Source organism: Aythya fuligula, unplaced genomic scaffold, assembly GCF_009819795.1.
Source record: "Aythya fuligula isolate bAytFul2 unplaced genomic scaffold, bAytFul2.pri scaffold_46_arrow_ctg1_1, whole genome shotgun sequence".
In the NCBI taxonomy this organism is placed as follows: domain Eukaryota; kingdom Metazoa; phylum Chordata; class Aves; order Anseriformes; family Anatidae; genus Aythya; species Aythya fuligula.
In genome coordinates this window covers 51,714-76,496 of record NW_022473989.1, presented here as the reverse complement: position 1 = coordinate 76,496, position 24,783 = coordinate 51,714, and the positions used below count along the sequence as shown (strand labels likewise).

Genomic DNA, 24,783 nt, shown 5'->3' with positions numbered 1-24,783 from the left:
TTAGCAATGCTCGACAAATCATCGTAATCTCTCTACAAAGTGTGTTAAGGCCTTAACAGCAATTGATGAGTGATCTGCCTGTTCCTTGAATCAACACTGGAGACCTCTTTGACTCTGTTTTCTCTGTCTGTTATTTTCAGAAGCCAGAGTGAAAGAGTGGTATATTAGCTCCCCATCAGTGAGAAACCACCACACTGCTCATACCTATTGCTGGTACCAGCTTTGAAAGAAGAGGCAGAATTTCAGGCAGTGCATTGGAGAGATGCTGTTTAATTAAGGAGATGTTAAGAGAGAGTCAGTGCTGATGTACAGTGCTGGCGCGCAGGGAGGCAAAGGATGTGCAGAGTAAACAGAGCAGTTTAATACTCAGGAGATGCAGGATGAATAAAATACCTTTCTAGGAGTGTAATAAATGGAAATGACACTGAAGATTATTATAACATAATGAGAATGAAAGTAATTATCAGGCCTGCAAGGGAAAAAAAAAAAAGAAAGTCATTTGTGGAGAAAGAGGAAAAAATTATGAATCTTAAAAAAAATCCACGTAATCAGTTTCCTAATAGCACTCCTGAGCTCATTGTTTCTCATGCTGTAGATGAGGGGGTTCACTGTTGGGGGTACCACTGAGTACAGAACTGCCATCATCAGGTTCAGGGAAGGTGAGGAGATGGAGGGAGGCTTCAGGTAGGCAAACATGCCAGTGCTGAGAAACAGGGAGACCACAAAGAGGTGAGGGAGGCACGTGGAAAAGGCTTTGTGCTGTCCATGCTCAGAGGGCGTCCTCAACACGGCCCTGAAGATCTGCATGTAGGAGAAAAGAATGAAAACAAAACACCCCAGAAAGAGAAAAACACTAAATGTGAGAAGCTCAATTTCCCTGAGGTAAGAGTCTGAGCAGGAAAGCCTGAGCATTGAGGGGATTTCACAGAAGAACTGGTCCACAGCATTTCCTCCGCAGAGGGGCAGGGAAAATGTATTGGCAGTGTGCAGCAGAGCATAGAGAGCCCCACTGCCCCAGGCAGCTGCTGCCATCTGGGCACAAGCTCTGCTGCCCAGGAGGGTCCCGTAGTGCAGGGGCTTGCAGATGGCAACATAGCGGTCATAGGCCATGATGGTGAGAAAATAATACTCTGCTGACATCAAAAAGAAGAAGAAGAAGACATGTGCAGCACATCCTGAGTAGGAAATGGCCCGGGTGTCCCAGAGGGAATTGGCCATGGCTTTGGGGACAGTGGTGGAGATGCAGCCCAGGTCGAGGAGGGCGAGGTTGAGGAGGAAGAAGTACATGGGGGTGTGGAGGCGGTGGTCACAGGCTATGGTGGTGAGGATGAGGCCGTTGCCCAAGAGGGCAGCCAGGTAGATGCCCAGGAAGAGCGCGAAGTGCAGGAGCTGCAGCTCCCGCGTGTCTGCGAATGGCAGGAGGAGGAACTTGGTGATGGAGCTGCTGTTGGACATCTGATGTCTCTTGACCTTGAGGCCGGTCTAAAAGGAAATAAAAACAACATTTGTGGAGACATAATATATAAAGGAACTTTTCATCATTGTTGCAGAAATTCACTCACTTGCAGGGTTTCGTGCATAATGTTTTGTGTATTTTTTTTGTACTTGTCCTACACACCTGAGAAGTTCTTTAAGGTAGAAATCCTTGGTGTACTGCCCACCAAGTGAAATCCTGGGGCTCCTGCAAGGCAAAGGGTCTGTCCCTCAGGGCAGAGTGAGGACAGAAGGTGTATCAATCAGTCCTGGTCTCAGCTGCCCCATGCAGACACCTCGGGAGGTTGGTCACACTTAGGTGTTCCTCTGACTTGACCCTTAATGCTACTGAGAGCAGAGGAATCCAGGTTCAAAGTGCGCATCTCCAAAGCCCTCGCCCAACTCATCATATAGTGAGAGCAGCTCCCTCTCACTCCCACAGAGAGCTTCTGTGCTGCCTGCAGCTGGCCCTGCCTGCAGCTGGGTCTCTGTCCCCACGCCTCCTGCCTGCAGCTCACAGCCCCCATCCCACCCCATCAGAGCTGGGTGCTCAGCTCTGCCCTGCAGACACCTCCTGGCAGCAGGGCTCTGCCCAGGGGCAGCTTGCTGGGGGCACGTCCTAGAGCCCAGGGCACACAGACACTGCTGACACTGTGCAAGGGGTGGTGGAGCTTTCGATGGGCTGAGGGGCAGGAAAGGGACTTGCTGGGGGTCCTTGTAACCTTCCTTCTTCTGTCGAGTAAGTCTCAGTCTCTTCTTGGAAATAACAGCTTCTATTTCTATTCCCAGTGAGCTAAAAGAAGAGAAAACTGAAAGCAGAGGCTAAGGAAATATGAGAGTTCCCTTTGAAATTCGCCCTGGGCAGCTCCCCGGGCAGGCTGAGTGCTGAGCCTGGCAGGCGGCAGAGGCCCTGCCCCGCCACACAGCCCCTGGGGCACAGCAGGGACCCTGCTCTGCACCACAGCCCTGGACACCCCTGCCTGCACCCCCGGCTTCTCCTGCCTCCAGGAACTGCGGCTGCATTGCCCTCCAGCCAGACACTTACCGGGTGCAGGGCTGCGAAGTCTTCTCCAGCAGGGAGCTCCGTGCATCCTGCCACTTCTGCCTGCCTTTAAGCACTGTGTCTCTGCAGGCAGTGCCCCCAGCCCTGCTGCGCTGTGCAGAGGAGCTGTTCCTGGGCAGATCTGTCTCTCTGCAGCGCTACCTGCTTGCCAGGAGCTCCCCTTGGGCCCAGGAGCCCGGCCCAGCTCAGCAGCAGAGGCCCAGCCCAAGGCCTCCCTTGCTCTGCCCCCCACCAGGCTCCCTGCACATGGCCCTGGGGCTGCAGGGGAACCTGCTGACAAACAGCCTGAAGGGATCCCTGGGCTTCCCTCCCTCCCCTGGGCACACACACTTCTCACCAGCAGTGTTCTGCAGTAGTCTTGGAGTAGTTGGGTGTTCATATTCCCCCTGGCATTCCTCATACCCACAGGGGCTGGATTCCTCTGGCCTCCATTGAGGTGTCCTCAACATAGGCACCTGAATGTGAGATATCTCACTAATGCCGATAACTGAGCCACTACAACTAATTAATGGAAATAGAGGACAGGACAGAGCTGCTCAGATCCTCCTGTGCCCATCTGCCATCCACGGCAGCTTGTGTCTGCTCTGAAGAAAAGCCTCTTCAAGCCCAGGCTCTTGGCACAAGGTCTGGGACAAGCCTGAGTTTGGCCCTTGTGCCACAGCTGAGGTGCTGCAGCCCAGATGTGCCCCAATGCCCTCAGCCTGGGGCACAGGCAGGAGGAGCTGGATCCCCGCCTGCTGTCACAGGGCTGGGACATTGATGGCAGAGCTGCTGAGGTGTGGGGGGACAGGTCCCTCAGCTTGGGGTGCTGTGCTGGATGGGGGCAGATTGTCCAGAAGAGACAGGCGGGGGTGATCAACAGGGGGTTGCCCTCCATGTGAAGGATCTGTCTGGATGCTTGGAGCTCCTCTATGGGATGGGCAGCAGAGTGGGGGAGCCCTTGTGGGTGAGGGTCAGAGCAGAGCCAGTCAGGGTGACCTTGTGGTCGGAGGTAGATGCCTGCAGTCAGGCTGAAGAAGCAGACAGTCTTGTGGAAGCCACTGGACTAAGATGAATTCAATGACCCCATGTCACCCTGGGGGCCTTTAATCACTCGGACGGTCACAGGAAAGGGACACTGCTGGGTGCAGACATTCCCGAGGTTTCTGTGGGTTCTTGGAGGCATCTTCTGTGCACAGCTGCCGGATGGGCCGACCTAGGTGGTGTTCACCAGGATCTGGGACTTGCAAACAGGAAAACCTGTGTCTTGACACTCCTCCTGCAAAATGCATGTCATAGTCCAGCTGCTTTTCAGCACAGGGATAGAGATGAGGTTTCGGGGCCCAGCCCTACATCCAGCACTGCACAGGCCCACTCACTCATAGACCCTGGGAGGCCTGCAGCCCCTCCGTGCCATCCCTGGGGGTCTTCAGGCAGCTCCTCCTGCCCCAGGGCCAGGGCAGCCAGGCCCGAGCTGCTGCAGCCAGAAAGGTTTGCTGGTCCCATTACTTCCTCATCAGCTGAGACTGGGTCTCAGACAAAGAAAAGCAGCTGTAGCTGCTTAAATATGCTGAGAGCCTGGGGACGGCTTCTGCCGAGAGGCAAAACCCCTCTCATTTATACGCAGGAACATGGTAGAGGCTCCTCGGTCAGTCACAGAAAGGCGTGACATGTGTTGGAGAAATAATCCACTAAACACACAAAAATCCACTGCTGAGGGGCAGGCACCTGGAGAGTATTGGCAGATTGACTTTAGCGAACTGCCTAGAAAAGGGGGGCTGAAGTATTTGTTAGTCCTCGTGGACTCGTCTGCAGGCTGGCCTGAGGCCTTTCCCTGTCGTACCAGGAAGGCGAGAGAAGTAGTACAAGCTGTGGTAAAAGAAAGAATTCCGAGATTTGGGGCACCTTTGGGAACGCCATCGGACAGAGGTCCACAATTGATAGCCAAGGCAGTTACTGAAAGAAGCAGACTATTAGGGATTGGTTGGGATCCACATAGCCCTTACAGACAGACCCCAGTCTAGTGGCAGAGTGGACAGAATGAATCATACTCTCAAGACTCAGGCAAAGCGTGTCAAGAAACTTCAGTGCTCTGAAGACAGGTTTTACTCTGTCTTTTGCAAAAGGCCCAGCCCTAGGACAAGCCTCAAACCCCACCTTCCTGGAAAAGCAGAGGCGTGTTGGGGCAGGAGCACAGCAGTGACTTCTCCAGCGCTCCACTTCCTTTATTCCGTGGCCTTTGTCAGCATTTGGAGATGCTCCTGGTGGATGGGCCAGGAACCGCTAGGAATGAACTGGGCAGAAGGGAGGTGACTGTTTCTCAGGACAGGAAGGGAAATCTCTCGTCTGTCACGTGAGCTGTGCCATCTCCATGCTGCTGACGTCATAAGGCTTATTAGGACACGTGATGATGTCACAAAAGGATGGACTGCATCACCAGCATATAAGCACTGGAGCAGCGGCAGTGCTGGCACTTCCCTGCAAGGCCTGGTCTGTGCTGGGCACTGCTTGGGTGCTCCCCACCGCTGTCCTTCTGTGGCCAGGAGTGGGGTCAGCAGGCAGCAAGCTTGCACTGGGCGACCCTCGCTGACGGGTGGAGGAGCAGGGGTACCTTGCAGAGGAGCTGTGGTTGAGGAGCCAGGGCGGGCATCCCTTGTCCTGAGCTGAGGGCCAGCAGCAAGCGAGATGGAGGGCTGCTGGAGGGTGACCATCGCCCCTGATATGGTTTCCCAGTTCCCAGTGCTCCTACGCCTCTCCCCCAAAGGTAAGGGTGTCAGGAGCCCCTTTGCAAGGGGTGGCCCAGGGGCTGTCAGCTGTCCAAAGCTGCAGGTCCTGGGCTGGGGGGTGGTGGTGGTGCTGGACAGAGCTGGTGGCTGCTGCGAGAGCCCAGCCTGAGGGTCCCGCTGGGCTCGGGGGACAATGTGGCAGCCAGGACTCCTGGGTCCTGATGATGGGTCCTGTTCTGAGCCCCAGGGCTCCTCTGGGCATGGCTCAGCCTCCTTGTGATGGGGACAATCCAGGGTCAGGTTTCCCTGGGAGCTGCTGCCTCTTTGGGATCTGGCTCTGGGAGGAAGGACCTCTGGTGTCCCAGAGACTGGTGTGGCCTGCAGCTCCCACAGGCCTCTCAGGAATGTCCCAGGAATGCCCACAGGGTGTTTTTTGGGGGGTCTCGCGTATGCCTGCATGTGTCCTCACCTGGGTGCGGTGCTTGCCAAGAGGTGGTGAGCTGGCTGGCCTGGAGCCTGACCTGTCTTTTCCTTGCTTTCCAGAGACTGAGGCTGTCTGGGATGCTGTATCTGCACAAATTCTGGAAGCGCTGGAGCAGGATAAGGTGGGCTGGTGTCCTGGGCCCTGCAGAGCAATTCCTACCCTACACTGAGACTGCCCAGGGTGCCCGGAGCAGCTTGCTGGCCAGCTGGGAGAGAAACCAAGGCCAGATCTGCTCTGCTTCTCGGGGGTTTGGCACACCCTAGGGCTTCACTCTTCCCTGCGGCCTGAGTGGAGAGGGTGAGCAGAGAGATGGGGGAATATCCTGGGTCCGTGCCTAGGATAATCAGTCCCAGGCCTAAGCCGTGTGCTGGGAACCTCTGGGCTGTTCCCTAGCCAAGGGATGGTGGCAAATCCTGGGAGGAGTTGATGAAAGAAACGGAGGATGCGGCTCTTCTCCAAAGCTTTCCAAAGTGCCCCACCTTGCCCCATTGTCCCTCAGGAGCGGGCAGGGCACAGAGCAGTGTCCCCCTGCTCTGACAGTCATCCCTTTTCCCGTCTCTCAAGAACTCCCTCGTCAGCCTTTCTGTCTTCTCTGTGTGCAGGCTCTTCAGGTTGCGGGACTCGGGACCTTTGCTGTTCTCCAAGAACAATTCCACGTCAAGCAAAAGCGGACTTTGGAGACAGGAGACTTTGGGGCTGGAGCCTCCTGGCACCTGACGGGATGTGAAAGTCCTGTCTGAAAACAAAGGGATCCCCTGGATGTCTGCCTCTCCCCTTTCCGAAGCCGACAGTCTGTTCTTCCTTTGGAGAGCGCTGACACCAAGACACCTTGCCCGGAGGGGGAATAGCTGTGCAGAACACCTAGGGCCCTCCGCTCCCCCTGCCTCAGCCCCAGGCTGATGAGCTGCACCCCTGGGGACCTTGTCATGAGCTTGGGCACGAGGCATCCGTCGCACCTGACGGCAACCTTGAAGCTGCACGGGAAGCAGACCCCTACGTGCACGGCCCGAGCTAAGCCTGCAGGATTTCTCTGCCTTCAGCCTGTACACAACCTGATCATCCTCTTTTCCTTTTGACTCCCTAGCGCTAGATGCTGGTACCGCAACGGAGGGGAAGGTGCCGGGAATGCGGACGGCAGCAGCGGAGCTCAGAGCAAAGGGGCTGGGAAGCTCTCCCGCTTTCCACCCCTGAATGGAAAATAAAGAGCACAGCCAGACTGCTTGTGTCGCTTCTCTTGAATGCAGCGCCTTGTCTGCGCTAGTCTGTGTGACTTTTTGCCATTCAGGGGATGAAAAATGCTCACCAAAGCACGGACAGGACCTCCTGTGTGATCAGGCTTGTTATAAGTTGCCCCCTTAATTAATTTTCAGAGAGCATTGCATTGATAATAGAAAGGAATTTCTTGAGTAAGCCAACAGCAAGCAAAACAGCGCTGGGCGGCCGGGGAGTCTCGGCTCCGCCAACGGCGCGCACCTCACCCCCGCCAGGGTCCCTTTTTATATCTTGGTAATTCCGGGATTACGCAGCACATCCTGGTATATTCTGCGACTGCGCGCACTGTTGCTAGGGGGTCGTCTCTGTCCCTCTGGTGGTCATGAAGATGAAGGCCGTAGTCTTCCTCAGCGTTGTGGTTCAACTTCTTTCTTTATTTGGTCATGTTGGCCCAGCGTGAGACAGGAAGGCAGGATGTTGATACACTAGTTTAGCAACTTATCAGGAGATGGTTCCGTGAGCTTTGCAGCAGGGTCTTTGAACAAAAGAGGCAACTGAGATGCAGAAGGAGAGAAGGGGAGGGGGTTCTCTTTTTTGTTACATTAAGCAAAAGAATTTTCATAGTGCCTAGCCAAGTATTATACAGCTCCTTACTTCAGCAGGGAGCTTTCGCAACTCCCGCTCCTCAAACGGAACTCCTTGTTTTTATAATACAAAAGACTATGAACAAACATTTATTGTGTATTACACCTCTGGGGGTCGCCCGTACCGAAGGCTCGTAGTCTTCCTCCCAGGCTTTGTCCTTCGGTCGTTCTTCAGCTTCCCCCCTCTCCTGATTTAGGAGGCTCTGGGCCGAATGTCAGAAAGTTGTGTCTCGTGCAATAGTCAGCAGTTATCTCAAAAAAGCCTCCCCCCATTCTCGTATCTCCCAGACCCGAGTCTCAAGGTTTACCCTTCAAACCCTCTCTCAACACCATTCTTTTGCAAGATCAGCACTCTGTTTCTCTTGGACTTGTGCTTATCCAAGGGTATGTAAGACAGAAGGCCACATTTCATCATGAGGCCCTAGCAGTGTTGCATGTTGGCACGAAGCAGATGAACTTTTGTCCCAAGAAGGGATGAGGCACAAAGCCTTCGTCCTGTCAGCCCCATCTCACAGTCACAGCCAGGCACAAGCGCTCCCCCTCCTCCCTCCCGCTCCTCCCTCAGGGCTCGCCTCTCCCCAGGCTGGGCTCCGATTGGCTGCCAGAGCCGCCAGTCAAAGGGAGCCCCGCCCTGTTCCGGCTGGCTGGGGCTCGCTGCCATGGCAACCGTGCGACCGCCTGAGCAGGCGGGGTGGGCGCCGCCATCTTAGGGGTGCTGGGCAGGCCGGGGCTGAGGGGGGGACCTGGCCGGTGTGCCCGGGGCCCCCCTGCCTGGCCCCGGTGTTGCGTTGCTCGCTCCCTGTGCCTCAGCACCTCGTCTTCCCTTTGCTTTGTGGTGTCCAGTGCACGAGAAGCCCGGCAGGGGCAGAAAGGCGGCCATTTCATTGCAGAAGCGATAGGGCTGGGTGCTCCTGCCATGCTCCTCGTGGCTTGACAGAGCGGCACACTGCCACAGGCACGGGGACAGCCTGGCAGCCTTGGGCCTGGCTGTGACTGTGAGATGGGGCTGACAGGACGAAGGCTTTGTGCCTCATCCCTTCTTGGGAGAAAAGTTCATCTGCTTCGTGCCAACATGCAACACTGCTAGCACGGGCACAAGCCAGCAAGGCCCTGCGGCCTGAGTGGAGAGGGCGAGCAGAGAGATGGGGGACTATCCTGGGTCCGTGCCTAGCATAATCAGTGCCAGGCCTAAACCGTGTGCTTAGGCCTAGGCCTAGGGAATCAGTGCCAGGCCTAAACCGTGTGCTGGAAACCTCTGGGCTGTTCCCTAGCCAAGGGATGGTGGCAAATCCTGGGAGGGGGGTGACGAAAGAAACGGAGGATGCGGCTCTTCTCCAAAGCTTTCCAAAGTGCCCCACCTTGCCCCATTGTCCCTCAGGAGCGGGCAGGGCACAGAGCAGTGTCCCCCTGCTCTGACAGTCATCCCTTTTCCCGTCTCTCAAGAACTCCCTCGTCAGCCTTTCTGTCTTGTCTGTGTGCAGGCTCTTCAGGTTGCGGGACTCGGGACCTTTGCGGTTCTCCAAGAGCAATTCCACGTCAAGCAAAAGCGCACTTTGGAGACAGGAGACTTTGGGGCTGGAGCTCCCTGGCACCTGACGGGATGTGAAAGTCCTAGTCTGTGTGACTTTTTGCCATTCAGGGGATGAAAAGAAATGCTCACCAAAGCACGGACAGGACCTCCTGTGTGATCAGGCTCAAGGGAGACCTTATCGCCCCACTGCCCCACAGATGGTCCCACAGCCGTGCTGCCAAGGCACCACGCATTCAGGGCTGGGTCAAGCTCTTACTGACCGCAACAGGGACAATTGCCATGGAACACAGAATGCAATTGTTATAAATGGCTCAGGATTCAAATTAGGGTTAAATAAAAAAATAGGATTTATTGAAAGAATATAAAGGAATAGAGGTAAGCAAACAGCGCTGGGTGCACCGGGAGTCTCCGCTCCACCAGGACGCACACCAGTTACATCAAGCAGCTGATTTTTATGCTCCTAGACTAATACATATTCATTACTACTTCTAAAAAAAATAGATTATTAAAATTAGCTTCTGGGGTGTAGTCCCTCTTACTGGAGCATGCGCAGTCTCCTCTGGGGTCTCTTCTGGGGGTCTCTAGGGGTCTTTCATGCTGAAGGCTCGTAGTCTTCCTCTCCCCCTTTGTACTTACTGGGCACCATACCAAGTTTACAGAACATCCTCTTCAAGTCTTGTCTCCCAGCCGTCCTTCAGCTTCTTTCTCCTTCCTCTTTATCTCTCGGCCCCCCCTAACCAGATACCAAAGATCCACATAGTATCCCATAACAGTCACTAGTTGTTATCAGTTGTTCTGAAACTCCCAGACACATGAGTAATTAAAACATTCTTCCCCAGCCATTCACAGACACATCTATAGCAGTGTTAGAAATAGAAGTCCGGAATAACAAAAGCAAACAGGTTCAGAAATTTAAGAAGTGATAAATTGACTAGAATGAGGGGGAGACTGGGACACACTGCATCTGTGGTTCAAGAATTAAATTGACAGTGCAGGGCCCAGAGGCAGACAGGATTCAAACAGAATTGTTCTTTATGGACACGAATTGTTAAAACATTCCTCACAGCAATGCACAGGAAAAATCACACACAACTAGCAACCAAATAACAGTCGTTTTGTAGCCAACGCCCAGGAAGGGTTACAGCTGGGGCTATACAAATATATATCTCACTACACAGACAGAAAATGTGAATATTTCCACCAAGAAAGGCCATACCAGTACAGGTATGATTGGCACAAATTTACCCATTCAAAGATGGATCATTTCAGGGAACAATTTTAACTCTGTTTTTCTCTGCTCTAACAGGCAGGAGATGTCAGAAGTCACAGATTTTCTCTGTGCCAGGAGTGAGGGGTGGCATGAGCAGTCCTGGGCAGGGAGGGTTTTGTGGCATCAGGGCTCCATGCAGGACAGAAAATTATCATTTTATTGCTTAAGGTCTGAATGTTACCTACATGTTTTTAAAGCATTTCAAACATTTCACCTCAATCAGCACATTACAGTCAGCTGAAATAGCTGAACAGATCTAATACAATGTGAGAGGTGTCCCATGACATCAAAATTATCATATTTCAGGATGCCTGTTACAGTGGGAGACAAACACTGATCTTCCCCTGTACTGGCATTGCCAGAATTTCTCTCATGCACTGCACTTCATCTCCTCAGTCTTTGAGGTATTTCCACCTGGCCTTATGAAACAGCCCATGCTGGAAGTCACCTTTCCAGCAGAGTGTGTGGACGTGTGCATTTTCTGCTCTTCTGCAGAGTTCCCCTCCACTTGCTCTTGCTCTTTGGTCATTCAAATGCTTCTCATATACCCAGTTGCTCCTAGGGATTTTGGGGAGGTTGAGCTTGCCTGCATTTCAGTAGTCCCTCTCATCATCCCAGTAGTCAACTCTGTATTTCTCTTTTACTTTTCCTATCTCTCTATGTCAAAAATTTCTTGTACAGTCATCCCTTGTGGATGGTGCACCTCGTTGGAGGCAACTTGGAGTTGGCTCACCATTGTGGGCTCTGGTTTCTGTTTATTTCTTTTCATTTTGGTGGTGTTTGTTTCTTTTTCATATATATTTTATAAACACTGAAAACAAATATTTCAGCTATATAGACCTCCTTTGGACGCACATTGGATCCATGACAACTAGAGAATGATGCTAGCACTTCTTTGCAAAACTCATAACTAATGGAAACTAATCTTAAATAAAGAAAATGCTTTCTGTAAAGTGGTCATTGAAAACTTCCTCTTTAACTGCATTCTTGAAACCTCACTAATTAACTCTACAAGTCTGGAAGACCGGATGAAAATGGCTGAATGGTAATGAGCCCCATGGTGCACTTGGTGCTGAGTCCGTGAACCTCAGGTAGTGAGAGGAGAATGATGTAACTGCAGGAGAAGTTCAAGTCAGAAGGAAACTTTGAAGTGTCTGGGAGCATTAATGGGCCCCAGTGAGGGTCATTACTGACAAAGCCTCCCCATGGACTTGTTAGAGCACACAATTGGAGGCCATGATTGCAGGTAGGCAAAGGCACTGGGCATGAGACTCTGACGCTGAGTAAAGGCCTTGGTTTGTTTGGTGAAGCAGAAAGGCCAAGCCCTGGCCCCCAGCCCCTGGGCAGGGAGGTCCTGTCCCTCACCCATGGCTCACGGCTCAGGGCTCTTCCTGGGGCAGTGGGATGTGGGGTGTGTGATGCTGTGTGAAGGACAATGCTATGACACCTGCTGGCCTCCCCACTGGGTTGCAAGGAGGCCACAAGGCCCCAGTGTCATGAGCACAGCATGTGTCCTTAGTGAGCCTCAGTAGCAGAGACAACTGCCATAGCCAAAGGGACAAAGACCATGGTGCTGCTGGGGCCTTGCAGCCTTGCCACTGCACTCTGTCTTCTCCACCACAGGCTGTCCTGCACTGTCCAATTCTTGCCCTATTCTCCCTGCAGGCTCTAGGCACCCACTTCACTTCTCCCCCTTGCTCTCACCCTGGCATTTCCTTACTTTCACTGATATCTGCCCACCCTCCCTGGCTGTCCTTTGAAACACAGTGGCATGGGCTGACCACAGACTCCTTCTTGGTGATGTCAGGCAGCACAGCACTACCCTTTCGGTGACATTTCCTCCTCCCCATGCCCACTCTTCACCTTACAAGCAGCACTTTATCCCACTTTTGGCTCTCTCCTGCTATTTCCCACCACCAGAGAATCCTCACCAGGATCTTCAAAGCCACATCCCTGCTGCTGGCCTTCCAGCTTCTCAGGTAGATGTGACCAAGTTGTGTGCCCATTGCTGTCCCACCATGTGCTCAGGCAGAAGGGATGTGAAAACCCACACCCAAGGCCTCTTCCTGCATGGGGCCTGCCAGGCTCTCAGACAGAGGGCATCTCACAATCAGTGTGCCAAGCAGGTGCCTTCTGCTGCCTTATCAGGGATGCTGGCAGGTGTAAGTGGAAAAGCACAGATGTCAGCCAGGAGGCAAGGGCTGACACATCAGCTGCTTCAGGAAGCAGTCACCTCATAGGCCTTGTCCCCAGCCATGTTACTGCTGCTGGCCTGTCAGCTCCAGAGATTGAGCTGACCAGAGGCTTCCTACTCGTTGTTAAGTTTCTGAGGCACCACAGACCTCAACTTATTCACCCGGCACCGTCATTGTGTGCCAGGGCCTGGGGAGATAAAAAAAAAAAAGTAAATTATCGAGTAAATTTTCTACCCTTAGTTTATAAAGTAAATTTTCTACTACTGCTTCAAATATGGAATCATTCTTTGCAGGATCTACTGTGGTCATAGGAACACAAGATGTATCTCTGCCTCTGCCTCTCTCTCTTTTCCTCTTCCTCTGCCTGCTATGTCTTCAGAGAGCTCTCTGAAAGACAGGTCATTGAATCACAATGAACAAATAAATGTTCCAAGAGACTTCTGATTTTGATCTTCTTCAACTCTTCTGATCAAGGCAGACTAAATAGATAAGATTGATCAAGGGCTCCTCTGAGCTTGACACCATCCAGAAAAGATCTGAAAGTGTGCTCCATCCGGTAATTCAGAGAGGCAATAACGACATCCAGCAGTGCTGCCCCAAGTGTTGATTGCTGAGGGATGATGCTAAGAACTGGCTGACAGCACTATGTGTCATGGATGATATCTGGGCCTGATTGTCCAGCAAACTGGCCCACCCACGGCCTCACCAATTTGTTAAATCCACATAGCACCATTCTGGCTATAAGAATTCTTTGAGACAAAGCCAAAGGCCTTGCTAAAGACAAGTAAGCACCTTCTCTTCCCTTTGCTTCCCTTTCCTTCCCTTCCTCTATGGGTTCATCAATCCTGTTTTTGTCCTTCAAGTGCCTGGAGGTGGCTGTGGAAAAGCTTGCCCCATCACCTTCACAGGGACTGAGGTGAGGCTGACCAGCCTTCATTCTCCCAACCCTCCATGGCATGAGGAATAGACCCTGGCTGAGGGCATTTGTGCAGCCTCAGGTTTGCCTCAGCACATTTACACGATGTGCATGCTGAAGCCTCAACTGTACCAGGCACATCTGGACTTCTGACTGAGCCATTCTGTGTCCCGCTGCAGAGGAACAAACGACCTCTCTGAGCTGGGCTGAGAGCCTTGGTCCTGGAGCTCCTCAGCCTGCCTTCTTTGCAGTGCCATGAGAAGTGTTTGGGTGCTGCACCCTATGGCATTCCACTATTCCCATTCCACATTCGCTCACCAGACTTCTTTCCCTGTTCCTCCTATGTCCCCTGGGTCACGGGGCTCTTCTTGTCCTGCTCACATCCAGATTTAACACTTGATCGCAGGGGGACTCCACCGGGAAGAGGCTCATGCTCTGTGGGCTCCATTCACTGCTGACCCCCTGGGACACACTGTCCCTGCAGCTCCCCTGGGCTCTCCTGATTCCTTCCAAAATCTGCTCACCTGCCACCAGCCCCAGCACATGCTGTAGTGCCACAGGCAGGTTAATTGGAGCCTCCTCACCATCTGCCTGAGTGCTGGACACCAACAAGCAACACCTGAGGGAGTCTCCATGCCCTCAAACACCCAGCTGGGGCTCTGATCACTTCACCCTGAGCCCATGGAGAAACAGGCAAAGCCAGGTCCCTCTTGGAGTCCATTTCTGGACTGCAATGTTCTTGACAGCAACTGTGAAGGAAGACCTGAGCCACCAGGCACTACCCTGAGCAGAATCACTTTATGGGATGGAAATGCTGTTCTGGAGGCCAGCTGTGCCACAAAAATGCCCGTTGCCAGTCCCTGCCTGTGGTCACAGGATTGCCACACAGCAGTACTGTGACCAAGCTACAGGAACAATCAGGCTTATGCCAACAGAAAAGGCTCAGAAGGAGATTGTGGAAGCGGGATGAAAGTAGCTCTGGACAGACGAAACCCTGCTGCTTCCTGGTAGTGCTGCTATGGTGGGTCTCTATATTCCTCTTCACTTCCACCCATGGGCATTACCCTGGAACCCCCAGCAAAATTCTCAGAAAAAGCATCTCAGACACACTCTTCACTGCAGGTTCCTTTGTTTTGTTTAAATACGTGAGTAGGATCAGTAATGACGATTTATATGGAAAACATTGTTGCCCTCATTAATAGCAAACAAAACCCACCAAAGAACAAAAGAGAAGCTTTTTATCATGAGTTATATTAGCAGTGCTATTCCGGAGAAGACAGGCAGTACGTTACTTCTGATGTACACCCACTCATGAGTTTCTGCAGTGCATCCTTGAGCTCCTTGTTCCTCATGCTGTAGACGAGGGGGTTCATGGCTGGAGGAACCACCGAGTACAAAACTGTCACCACGAGATCCAGGGATGGGGAGGAGATGTAGGGGGGCTTCAAGTAGGTAAAAATGGCAGTGCTGAAAAACAGGGAGACCACGGCCAGGTGAGGGAGGCACGTGGAAAAGGCTTTGTGCTGTCCATGCACATAGGAGAAAAGAATGACAATTAAACACGTGGATGCTAAAGAGAAACCAATCATAAGTACCCAAACACTCCTGAGGTAGGAATATGAGCAACAGATCCTGAGGATCTGCACATAGGACAGCAAAATAAATGCAAAACACTCCCCAAACAAAACAAAAATACTAAGTGTGAGAAGCCCCATTTCCCTGAGGCCCCTTTAAGGGTCTTTTTTTTTTTTAATAAAAAAATAAAAGAAAGAAAGAAAAAAAAAGAAAAGCTGCAATGAGGTCACCCCAGAGACTTCTCTTCTCCAGGCTGAACATCCCCAGCTCTCTCAACCTCTCTTCATACAAGAGTTGCTCCAACCTTCTGATTAAATTTGTATCCCTCCTGTAGTGAGTTAACTTGGTAAGGTTTTGGTAGCAGGGTGCCATAGGGGTGGCTTCTGTGACAAGAATCCAGCCAGTCAGAAGAATCAAGCCAATAAGTGATGGCATTTGCATTTCTGTGAAAACATATTTAAGAAAGAGTAAAAAATAAGCTGCTATGCAACAGCAGCTGGGAGAGAGAAGAGTGAGAAACTTTTTGGTTTTAGTTCCTCACTGCTCCAGTCAGTTAGTTAAATCTCAGTAAGTGAACTTAATCTCCCTACACTGAATCTGTTTTGCCCAAGACTGCAAATGCTAAGTCTTCTACCTGTATCTTCAAAAAAAAAAAAAAAAAAAAAAAAAAAAGCCCTTTCCACTCTGTTTTCTTCGGCTACTCCTTAGAAGAAGGGGTGAAAGTGTGATGAGTGTGATGTGCTGGAGCTCAGCTGCCCATTGGTGTGAAACCACCACACTGCTCAGCCATGTTATTGGCATCAGCTTTGAAAGAAGAAGCAGGATTTCAGGCAGTCTGTTGGGGAGATCCTGTTTTATTAAGCAGATGATAAGAGAGAGCACTGAAAAAGCAGTTTCATTCCTCAACGTACGGTAGATATACACATTAAAAAAAAAAAAATCTAATAAACTAATGAATGGGAATGACAACAAAGATAAATGTTACAATAATGATCATGAAACAAGTACCCAGGAAGTCATTTGTGGAGAAAAAGCAGTAATTTATCACTTTTCAGAAACATCACTGAAATCATATTCCTAATGGCACACTTGAGCTCCTGGTTCCTCATGCTGTAGATGAGGGGGTTCACTGCTGGAGGCATCACTGAGTACAGAAATGACACCATCAGGTCCTGGGCTGGGAAGGAGATTGAGAAGGGCTTCATGTAGGCAAAAAGTCCAGTGATGACAAACAGGGAGACCACAAACAGGTGAGGGAGGCACGTGGAGAAGGCTTTGTGCCGGCCCTGCTCAGAGGGCATCCTCAGCACGGCCCTGAAGACCTGCACATAGGAAAAAAGAATGAAAAAAAAGCACATGGATGCTAAAGGGACACCAATCATAAGTACCCAAACATGCCTGAGGTAGGACTGTGAGCAGGAGAGCTTGAGGATCTGGGGGACTTCACAGAAGAACTGGTCCACAGCATTTCCTCTGCAGAGGGACAGGGAAAATGTATTGGCTGTGTGCAGCAGAGCACAGAGAGCCCCACTGCCCCAGGCAGCTGCTGCCATCTGGGCACAAGCTCTGCTGCCCAGGAGGGTCCTGTAGTGCAGGGGCTTGCAGATGGCAACGTAGCGGTCGTAGGACATGATGGTGAGAAGAAAAATCTCTGCTAATATCAAGAAAATAAACAGAAAGACCTGTGCAACACATCCTGAGTAGGAAATGGCCCTGGTGTCCCAGATGGAATTGGCCATGGCTTTGGGGACAGTGGTAGAGATGCAGCCCAGGTCGAGGAGGGCGAGGTTTAAGAGGAAGAAGTACATGGGGGTGTGGAGGCGGTGGTTGCAGGCTACGGTGGTGAGGATGAGGCCGTTGCCCAGAAGGGCAGCCAGGTAGATGCCCAGGAAGAACGCGAAGTGAAGGAGCTGCAGCTCCCGTGTGTCTGCAAATGGCAGGAGGAGGAACTCGGTGATGGAGCTGCTGTTGGACATCTGATCCTCCTGGACAAAGGGGAACAATCCCAGGAAAATAAAAGACAATGATAATTAGGAAAGACATCTTTGATAAAAACCTGCTCCACTTCTCTCTGAAACCCCGCACAGTGATTTTCCTCTTTCTGAGACATTTTTTCTGCTCCCTTGCTTGAGCTCCGGTTGGTCCAGTCTGTCCATCTACCCTCGTCTCAGCCAGAGTCCTTGAGGGCTCAGTCCACTGGCCCACATATAGGTGCCCAATTACTGTGGCTTCAGGAACTGCCTGTAAGACGATTCAGATTTTTCCTGCCCCATAAACTGCATTGCCCTGAGCACCACAGGTTTTAAGGGGAACTTTGGGCACCTTCCTCCTATGGACACATCTGTGAGGTGGAAGTCAGTGCTTGAGCTGCAGCTGAAAGCCAGAGCTGCAGCAAGCCATAAAACAAGAACAGCAACAGCAGATGAAGGAACTTAGAGAAACAGCCCAGGGCTTCTGCCAGGGGAGGCAAGGCCAGGGAGGGACTGAAAGGAACTCAGGAGTCAGCTCTGCCGGAGGTTCCACTCATGAGGTTATGAGACATCCTGACTCCTGTGGGCTTGAGGTCAGAAAAGGAGGTACCAGACTATGTTCCCACTGTGCTGCCATTCCCTGCCCATGGCTCTGCTGCCTGCAGCTGTCCCTGCCTGCAGCTGGGTCTCTGTCCCCACGCCTCCTGCCTGCAGCTCACAGCCCCCATCCCACCCCATCAGAGCTGGGTGCTCAGCTCTGCCCTGCAGACACCTCCTGGCAGCAGGGCTCTGCCCAGGGGCAGCTTGCTGGGGGCACGTCCTAGAGCCCAGGGCACACAGACACTGATGACACCGTGCAAGAGGTTGTGGAGCTTTCTATGGGCTGAGGGGCAGGAAAGGGACTTGCTGGGGGTCCTTGTAACCTTCCTTCTTCTGTCGAGTAAGTGTCAGTCTCTTCTTGGAAATAACAGCTTCTATTTCTATTCCCAGTGAGCTAAAAGAAGAGAAAACTGAAAGCAGAGGCTAAGGAAATATGAGAGTTCCCTTTGAAATTCGCCCTGGGCAGCTCCCCGGGCAGGCTGAGTGCTGAGCCTGGCAGGCGGCAGAGGCCCTGCCCCAGCACACAGCCCCTGGGGCACAGCAGGGACCCTGCTCTGCACCACAGCCCTGGACGCCCCTGCCTGCACCCCTGGCTTCTCCTTCTTCCAGGAACTGCAGCTACATTGCCCTCCAGTCAGAGACTTACTGGGTGCAGGGCTGCGAAGTCTTCTCCGTCAGGGAGCTCTGTGCATGCTGCCACTGCTGCCTGCCTTTAAGCACTGTGTCTCTGCAGGCAGTGCCCCCAGCCCTGCTGCGCTGTGCAGAGGAGCTGCTCCTGGGCAGAGCTGTCTCTCTGCAGCGCTGCCCGCTTGCCAGGAGCTCCCCTTGGGCCCAGGAGCCCGGCCCAGCTCAGCAGCAGAGGCCCAGCCCAAGGCCTCCCTTGCTCTGCCCCCCACCAGGCTCCCTGCACATGGCCCTGGGGCTGCAGGGGAACCTGCTGGCAAACAGCCTGAAGGGATCCCTGGGCTTCCCTCCCTCACCTGGCACACACACTTCTTGACAGCAGGATCATTTCTTCTAGCACAAAAACAATTATCTGTACCAATCACCTCTTCTCACATCAGCTGATGGTGGGACACCCAGATAAGGTCATAGAAGTAGCTCCTTTAACCCCCTGCTTAAGGAAAGGATTCAGCAGAGTCACTCGAGGCATCTCATGCTGGGTTTTTGTCCTGGGGCTGGAATGGGACTCAGATCCCTCCCATGCCTGCCACAAACCCACGGGACCTGGGATTCCTCTGCACTCAGTTTAGGTGTGAATAACATGGGCAGCTGCAGGTGAGCTCCTTGTCTCATCTCCAGGATCATTAATGGAGATGGAGGAAATCAAGGGAAATCAGCAGCCCCTTCTCCTGCCTGGAGATCAGCCCCAGCTCCAGCACGGGCCCTCAGGGCTGCACCAACACCACAAAGGCCCTCTGCTGTCAGGGCAGCACAGCCCAGGCCTGTTTCCTTCTGGCCTCAGGAACACCAGGGCATACTGTGCTTCAGACCCCTCATTTCATCTTCGTATGGCCATCTGCCATCCACGGCAGCATATCTGCTGTGAAGGAAAGCCTCTTCATGCCCAGGCTCTTGGCACAAGGTCTGGGACAAGCCTGAGTTTGGCCCTTGTGCCACAGCTGAGGTGCTGCAGCCCAGATGTGCCCCAATGCCCTCAGCCTGGGGCACAGGCAGGAGGAGCTGGATCCCCGCCTGCTGTCACAGGGCTGGGACATTGATGGCAGAGCTGCTGAGGTGTGGGGGGACAGGTCCCTCAGCTTGGGGTGCTGTGCTGGATGGGGGCAGATTGTCCAGAAGAGACAGGCGGGGGTGATCAACAGGGGGTTGCCCTCCATGTGAAGGATCTGTCTGGATGCTTGGAGCTCCTCTATGGGATGGGCAGCAGAGTGGGGGAGCCCTTGTGGGTGAGGGTCAGAGCAGAGCCAGTCAGGGTGATCTTGTGGTCGGAGGTAAATGCCTGCAGTCCCTTTGCAGCCCCTCCGTGCCATCCCTGGGGGTCTTCAGGCAGCTCCTCCTGCCGCAGGGCCAGGGCAGCCAGGCCCGAGCTGCTGCAGCCAGAAAGGTTTGCCGGTCCCATTACTTCCTCATCAGCTGAGACTGGGTCTCAGACAAAGAAAAGCAGCTGTAGCTGCTTAAATATGCTGAGAGCCTGGGGACGGCTTCTGCCGAGAGGCAAAACCCCTCTCATTTATACGCAGCAACATGGTGGAGGCTCCTCGCTCAGTCACAGAAAGGCATGACATGACATGTGTTGGAGAAATAATCCACTAAACACACAAAAATCCACTGCTGAGGGGCAGGCACCTGGAGAGTATTGGCAGATTGACTTTAGCGAACTGCCTAGAAAAGGGGGGCTGAAGTATTTGTTAGTCCTCGTGGACTCGTCTGCAGGCTGGCCTGAGGCCTTTCCGTGTCGTACCAGGAAGGCGAGAGAAGTAGTACAAGCTGTGGTAAAAGAAAGAATTCCGAGATTTGGGGCACCTTTGGGAACGCCATCGGACAGAGGTCCACAATTGATAGCCAAGGCAGTTACTGAAAGAAGCAGACTATTAGGGATTGGTTGGGATCCGCATAGCCCTTACAGACAGACCCCAGTCTAGTGGCAGAGTGGACAGAATGAATCATACTCTCAAGACTCAGGCAAAGCGTGTCAAGAAACTTCAGTGCTCTGAAGACAGGTTTTACCCTGTCTTTTGCAAAAGGCCCAGCCCTAGGACAAGCCTCAAACCCCACCTTCCTGGAAAAGCAGAGGCGTGTTGGGGCAGGAACACAGCAGGGACTTCTCCAGCGCTCCACTTCCTTTATTCCGTGGCCTTTGTCAGCATTTGGAGATGCTCCTGGTGGATGGGCCAGGAACCGCTAGGAATGAACTGGGCAGAAGGGAGGTGACTGTTTCTCAGGACAAGAAGGGAAATCTCTCATCTCTCTCCAGAGCTGTGCCATCTCCATGCTGCTGACCTCACAGGCGTTCTAATGACATGGGCTGATGTCACAGGGGCTGCACTGCATCACCAGGATATCGTCACTGGAGCAGCGGCAGTGCCGGCACTTCCCTGCAAGGCCTGGTCCGTGCTGGGCACTGCTTGGGTGCTCCCCAGCGCTGTCCTTCTGTGGCCAGGAGTGGGGTCAGCAGGCAGCAAGCTTGCACTGGGCGACCCTCGCTGACGGGCGGAGGAGCAGGGGCACCTTGCAGAGGAGCTGTGGTTGAGGAGCCAGGGCGGGCATCCCTTGTCCTGAGCTGAGGGCCAGCAGCAAGCGAGATGGAGGGCTGCTGGAGGGTGACCATCGCCCCTGATATGGTTTCCCAGTTCCCAGTGCTCCTACACCTCTCCCCCACAGGTAAGGGTGTCAGGAGTGCCTTCCCACAGGGTGGCCCAGGGGCTGTCAGCTGTCCAAAGCTGCAGGTTCTGGGCTGGGGGGTGGTGGTGGTGCTGGACAGAGCTGGTGGCTGCTGCGAGAGCCCTGCCTGAGGGTCCCGCTGGGCTCAGGGGACAATGGGGCAGCCAGGACCCCTGGTTCCTGATGATCGGTCCTGTTTTGAGCCCCAGGGCTTCTCTGGGCATGACTCAGCCTCCTTGTGATGGGGACAATCCAGGGCCAGGTTTCCCTGGGAGCTGCTGCCTCTTTGGGATCTGGCTCTGGGAGGAAGGACCTCTGGTGTCCCAGAGACTGGTGTGGCCTGCAGCTCCCACAGGCCTCTCAGGAATGTCCCAGGAATGCCCGCATGGTGTTTTTCAGGTGTCTCATGTATGCCTGCATGTGTCCTCGCCTGGGTGCGGTGCTTGCCAAGAGGTGGTGAGCTGTCTGGCCTGGAGCCTGACCTGTCTTTTCCTTGCTTTCCAGAGACTGAGGCTATCTGGGATGCTGTATCTGCACAAATTCTGGAAGCGCTGGAGCAGGATAAGGTGGGCTGGTGTCCTGGGCCCTGCAGAGCAATCCCTACCCGAGCAGCACGGCAGTGCACTGAGACTGCCCAGGGTGCCCGGAGCAGCTTGCTGGCCAGCTGGGAGAGAAACCAAGGCCAGATCTGCACTGCTTCTCGGGAGTTTGGCGCACCCTAGGGCTTCACTCTTCCCTGCGGCCTGAGTGGAGAGGGCGAGCAGAGAGATGGGGGAATATCCTGGCTCTTTGCCTAGGATAATCTGTCCCAGGCCTAAGCCGTGTGTTTAGGCCTAGGCCTAGGGAATCAGTCCCAGGCCTAAGCCGTGTGCTGGAAACCTCTGGGCTGTTCCCTAGCCAAGGGATGGTGATAAATCCTGGGAGGGGGGTGACGAAAGAAACGGAGGATGCGGCTCTTCTCCAAAGCTTTCCAAAGTGCCCCACCTTGCCCCATTGTCCCTCAGGAGCGGGCAGGGCACAGAGCAGTGTCCCCCTGCTCTGACAGTCATCCCTTTTCCCGTCTCTCAAGAACTCCCTCGTCAGCCTTTCTGTCTTCTCTGTGTGCAGGCTCTTCAGGTTGCGGGACTCGGGACCTTTGCTGTTCTCCAAGAGCAATTCCACGTCAAGCAAAAGCAGACTTTGGAGACAGGAGACTTTGGGGCTGGAGCTCCCTGGCACCTGACGGGATGTGAAAGTCCTGTCTGAAAACAAAGGGATCCCCTGGATGGCTGCCTCTCCCCTTTCCAAAGCCGACAGTCTGTCCTTCCTTTGGAGAGCGCTGACACCAAGACACCTTGCCCGGAGGGGGAATACCTGTGCAGAACACCTAGGGCCCTCCGCTCCCCCTGCCTCAGCCCCAGGCTGATGAGCTGCAGCCCTGGGGACCTTGTCATGAGCTTGGGCACGAGGCATCCGTCGCACCTGACGGCAACCTTGAAGCTGCAGGGGAAGCAGACCCCTACGTGCACGGCCCGAGCTAAGCCTGCAGGATTTCTCTGCCTTCAGCCTGTACACAACCTGATCATCCTCTTTTCCTTTTGACTCCCTAGCGCTAGATGCTGGTACCGCAACGGAGGGGAAGGTGCCGGGAATGCGGACGGCAGCAGCGGAGCTCAGAGCAAAGGGGCTGGGAAGCTCTCCCGCTTTCCACCCCTGAATGGAAAATAAAGAGCACAACCAGACTGCTTGTGTCGCTTCACTTGAATGCAGCGCCTTGTCTGCGCTAGTCTGTGTGACTTTTTGCCATTCAGGGGATGAAAAGAAATGCTCACCAAAGCACGGAAAGGACCTCCTGTGTGATCAGGCTCAAGGGAGACCTTATCGCCCCACTGCCCCACAGATAGTCCCACAGCCGTGCTGCCAAGGCACCACGCATTCAGGGCTGGGTCAAGCTCTTACTGACCGCAACAGGGACAATTGCCATGGAACACAGAATGCAATGCACAGGAAAAATCACACACAATTAGCAACCAAATAACAGTCGTTTTGTAGCCTGCTCCCAGGAAGCGTTACAGCTGGGGCTATACAAATATATATCTCACTACACAGACAGAAAATGTGAATATTTCCACCAAGAAAGGCCATACCAGTACAGGTATGATTGGCACAAATTTACCCATTCAAAGATGGATCATTTCAGGGAACAATTTTAACTCTGTTTTTTCTGCTCTAACAGGCAGGAGATGTCAGAAGTCACAGATTTTCTCTGTGCCAGGAGTGAGGGGTGGCATGAGCAGTCCTGGGCAGGGAGGGTTTTGTGGCATCAGGGCTCCATGCAGGACAGAAAATTATCATTTTATTGCTTAAGGTCTGAATGTTACCTACATGTTTTTAAAGCATTTCAAACATTTCACCTCAATCAGCACATTACAGTCAGCTGAAATAGCTGAACAGATCTAATACAATGTGAGAGGTGTCCCATGACATCAAAATTATCATCTTTCAGGATGCCTGTTACAGTGGGAGACAAATACTGATCTTCCCCTGTACTGGCATTGCCAGAATTTCTCTCATGCACTGCACTTCATCTCCTCAGTCTTTGAGGTATTTCCACCTGGCCTTATGAAACAGCCCATGCTGGAAGTCACCTTTCCAGCAGAGTGTGTGGACGTGTGCATTTTCTGCTCTTCTGCAGAGTTCCCCTCCACTTGCTCTTGCTCTTTGGTCATTCAAATGCTTCTCATATACCCAGTTGCTCCTAGGGATTTTGGGGAGGTTGAGCTTGCCTGCATTTCAGTAGTCCCTCTCATCATCCCAGTAGTCAACTCTGTATTTCTCTTTTACTTTTCCTATCTCTCTATGTCAAAAATTTCTTGTACAGTCATCCCTTGTGGATGGTGCACCTCGTTGGAGGCAACTTGGAGTTGGCTCACCATTGTGGGCTCTGGTTTCTGTTTATTTCTTTTCATTTTGGTGGTGTTTGTTTCTTTTTCATATATATTTTATAAACACTGAAAACAAATATTTCAGCTATATAGACCTCCTTTGGACGCACATTGGATCCATGACAACTAGAGAATGATGCTAGCACTTCTTTGGAAAACATAAAACTAATGGAAACTAATCTTAAATAAAGAAAATGCTTTCCGTAAAGTGGACATTGAAAAGTTCCTCTTTAACTGCATTCTTGAAACCTCACTAATTAACTCTACAAGTCTGGAAGACCGGATGAAAATGGCTGAATGGTAATGAGCCCCATGGTGCACTTGGTGCTGAGTCCGTGAACCTCAGGTAGTGAGAGGAGAATGATGTAACTGCAGGAGAAGTTCAAGTCAGAAGGAAACTTTGAAGTGTCTGGGAGCATTAATGGGCCCCAGTGAGGGTCATTACTGACAAAGCCTCCCCATGGACTTGTTAGAGCACACAATTGGAGGCCATGATTGCAGGTAGGCAAAGGCACTGGGCATGAGACTCTGACGCTGAGTAAAGGCCTTGGTTTGTTTGGTGAAGCAGAAAGGCCAAGCCCTGCCCCCAGCCCCTGGGCAGGGAGGTCCTGTCCCTCACCCATGGCTCAGGGCTCTTCCTGGGGCAGTGGGATGTGGGGTGTGTGATGCTGTGTGAAGGACAATGCTATGACACCTGCTGGCCTCCCCACTGGGTTGCAAGGAGGCAACAAGGCCCCAGTGTCATGAGCACAGCATGTGTCCTCGTGAGCCTCAGTAGCAGAGACAACTGCCATAGCCAAAGGGACAAAGACCATGGTGCTGCTGGGGCCTTGCAGCCTTGCCAGTGCACTCGGTCTTCTCCACCACAGGCTGTCCTGC

The 24,783-nt window shown here is 52.8% G+C and overlaps 1 protein-coding gene across 1 annotated transcript in view; it reads right to left on the bottom strand.

Moving 5' to 3' along the window:
• Positions 1–204: 204 nt before the first annotated feature.
• The window catches only part of LOC116501588 (olfactory receptor 14J1-like), a 73,194-nt gene continuing 48,615 nt past the window's right edge, over positions 205–24,783 (bottom strand). Inside the window, exons 2-3 of the mRNA XM_032207187.1 lie at positions 545–1,482; positions 205–220 (exon numbers count right to left, since the gene is read on the bottom strand). Coding sequence (XP_032063078.1) covers positions 205–220; positions 545–1,455 — 927 coding nt within the window. The 5' untranslated portion in view covers positions 1,456–1,482. The remainder of the gene's footprint in view (positions 221–544; positions 1,483–24,783) is intronic.